The sequence below is a fragment of the Rutidosis leptorrhynchoides genome, chromosome 2 (genome assembly GCF_046630445.1).
Source record: "Rutidosis leptorrhynchoides isolate AG116_Rl617_1_P2 chromosome 2, CSIRO_AGI_Rlap_v1, whole genome shotgun sequence".
NCBI classification, from domain to species: Eukaryota; Viridiplantae; Streptophyta; class Magnoliopsida; order Asterales; family Asteraceae; genus Rutidosis; species Rutidosis leptorrhynchoides.
Window position 1 is genome coordinate 96,022,665 of NC_092334.1, and position 2,207 is coordinate 96,024,871.

Sequence of the window (2,207 nt, forward strand, 5' to 3'; positions counted from 1 at the left end):
ATTAATTTTTCTGGCAAAAAACATCGTAACCATTCACCGGTATAATTAAATGGCTTTGTGTTGATGGTTTTTTTTTTCCGATGGCTTATTGCTTTAGAACGTTTGTGTTTCGTAGGTATAGATCGGGCGCGCTTTACTTGTGGTTTTTTTTCTTTTGGTTAAGAACTTTTTTTTTTAAAGCATTTTCGTTTCTATATGAGTTTGTGTTATTTTAGAGAAAAAAAGAAAGTTTTGTGTCCTTTATAAAAACATGTGTAAACTTTAGTGGTTAGTTTTCAAATTATTACAATGAAAAAATTGCAAATAACCGTCCCACAAACCCCTTTCCTTCTCCTTTGAACAACTTACCGGAGACGATTCCGGCGAACACATATTTATTTGTAACTGAATAAGCATCGTATCAATACAACTCATCTACGGTATGATTGTAATTTATAAACTTTGTTAACTATTGTAAGCTTGTAGCTGCTCAATTTGTTGTACTATTATTAAAACTCTCATGTAGTTATTATAAAATATTACTCCATCAACATTCAGTTTCTTGTTAATTTAAACACCTGCATCATATATATTAATTCTTTTGTAGTTGTTATTTCATGGTTTGCATGTTGCAAATGATGGAAATGGAATCCACGGTTGCACACCAAGTGTTCAATGAAATTTCTCAAAGAAAAAAACGTTATTGGTTCTATTGAATTGAGTTTTTGTAGTGTTTGTATGAATATAAATGCCATAAAAGTTTTATAACAGTGATCACTTGCTGTGTGTTTATAGTTTATGCTGAATTTGGATGATTATAACAATGATCTTATTGGTTTTGGTTGTCAACAGTGATAATGTTACTACAAAGGATGAAGAAGGTTATCACTGATAACCCGAAGAAGCTTGCAACTTTGATTGATCTTGTTAACTTGCCTTCAACACTTAGAGAGTTTGTTGGACAGTCTCAATGTTCTAGACTAGGTTGTTTTCGGCGCATTTGGTCCTACATAAAAGATAATAATCTTCAGGTATGTACTGATCTTCTCAATTTTTTGTCATTGACATTTTGCACCATAAAACTTGTTGCCAAAATTTTACGTTTTTAAGACACGAACTACCGTTTCATTAAAGCTGGGAAAACACTAATACACTGACAGAATTTGCAACAATTTCAATGAAAAGCTAAAATTTAAAAAGAATGTTACACTGGGATTAGACTCTGTAGTTACAGCGTTATCAGATAGCCAGTATCGGTTTTACAAACTATTCAAGCCCTGCAAATAGAATGAAAACTGCCATGAAGTGCCGTCGATGAAGGTTTCAGTTTTGACCCATGTACTTTCGAATGAGTAAATTAATAGATTTTTCCATAATGCAAATGATATTGAAAGTTTTGCTATAAAAAGCACTTGTAAACGGGCTGATAACCGAAAGTTTATTCTTTATGTAACTAACTAGTAACCTCCTAAATCATCATTTCATATACCAATTAGATTGTTATTGTCAACATGATAATCAAGACATCTACAACAATGAAATTTTTTTTAGGTCAAGTGGTCTAACCCACCTTGCCTTTAAAGAATGAACCTCCAGGTAGTAGTCTCAGATAGATATGGCATTAGTTGAACATAAAGAACAGAGCTTTCATATATCTGGCTGTTTCACTTATTATGCTTATGTTGCTATCTTTTAACCTTCAAATAATTATGGGAATGGTTAAAACCTAAAGATTATAATTTTTCATTGTCTGTCTTATTTGTTAATCATTATTATCTGTGGTTTTGTGTTTGATACCCAGGTGCTTGTTACTAATAATGGATATTGATATGTTATACTTCAGGATCCAAAGAACAAAAACATAGTTCATTGTGATGAAAAACTGAAGAGCATATTGTTGGGCAAAACTCAGGTGGAGCTAAGTGAACTTCCTACTTTGATCAAGCTGCATTTTCCCAAACAACGAAAGTGATTACACCTTGTGAGATTAATACATGTATAAGTTGACATTATGACTTATGAGATGTAGTTTATTTATACGTTTGACTCGTTTTGTTTCTGATTATATATGGAATACTGGTAACTTGGATGAATCGATGTTAAGACTAAAGATTCAAAACACTTGTCTGCTTAACAATGCATCCTTTTTCTTAATAAAAAAATTGTACATAAGTAAATAAGTAATGCGTCAAATTTGATTACAAACGAGGGATAAAATTCTGCGCTTC

At 31.8% G+C, this 2,207-nt stretch overlaps 1 protein-coding gene across 1 annotated transcript; it reads left to right on the forward strand.

The window, feature by feature from the left end:
- Window positions 1-315: 315 nt before the first annotated feature.
- Window positions 316-1,965, forward strand: LOC139891186 (upstream activation factor subunit UAF30). The gene is made up of 3 exons (XM_071874136.1): window positions 316-419; window positions 832-1,010; window positions 1,823-1,965. Exons 2-3 carry the CDS (start codon window positions 837-839, stop codon window positions 1,949-1,951), a joined length of 303 nt encoding a protein of 100 aa, XP_071730237.1. The 5' UTR covers window positions 316-419; window positions 832-836; the 3' UTR covers window positions 1,952-1,965.
- Window positions 1,966-2,207: the final 242 nt, after the last annotated feature.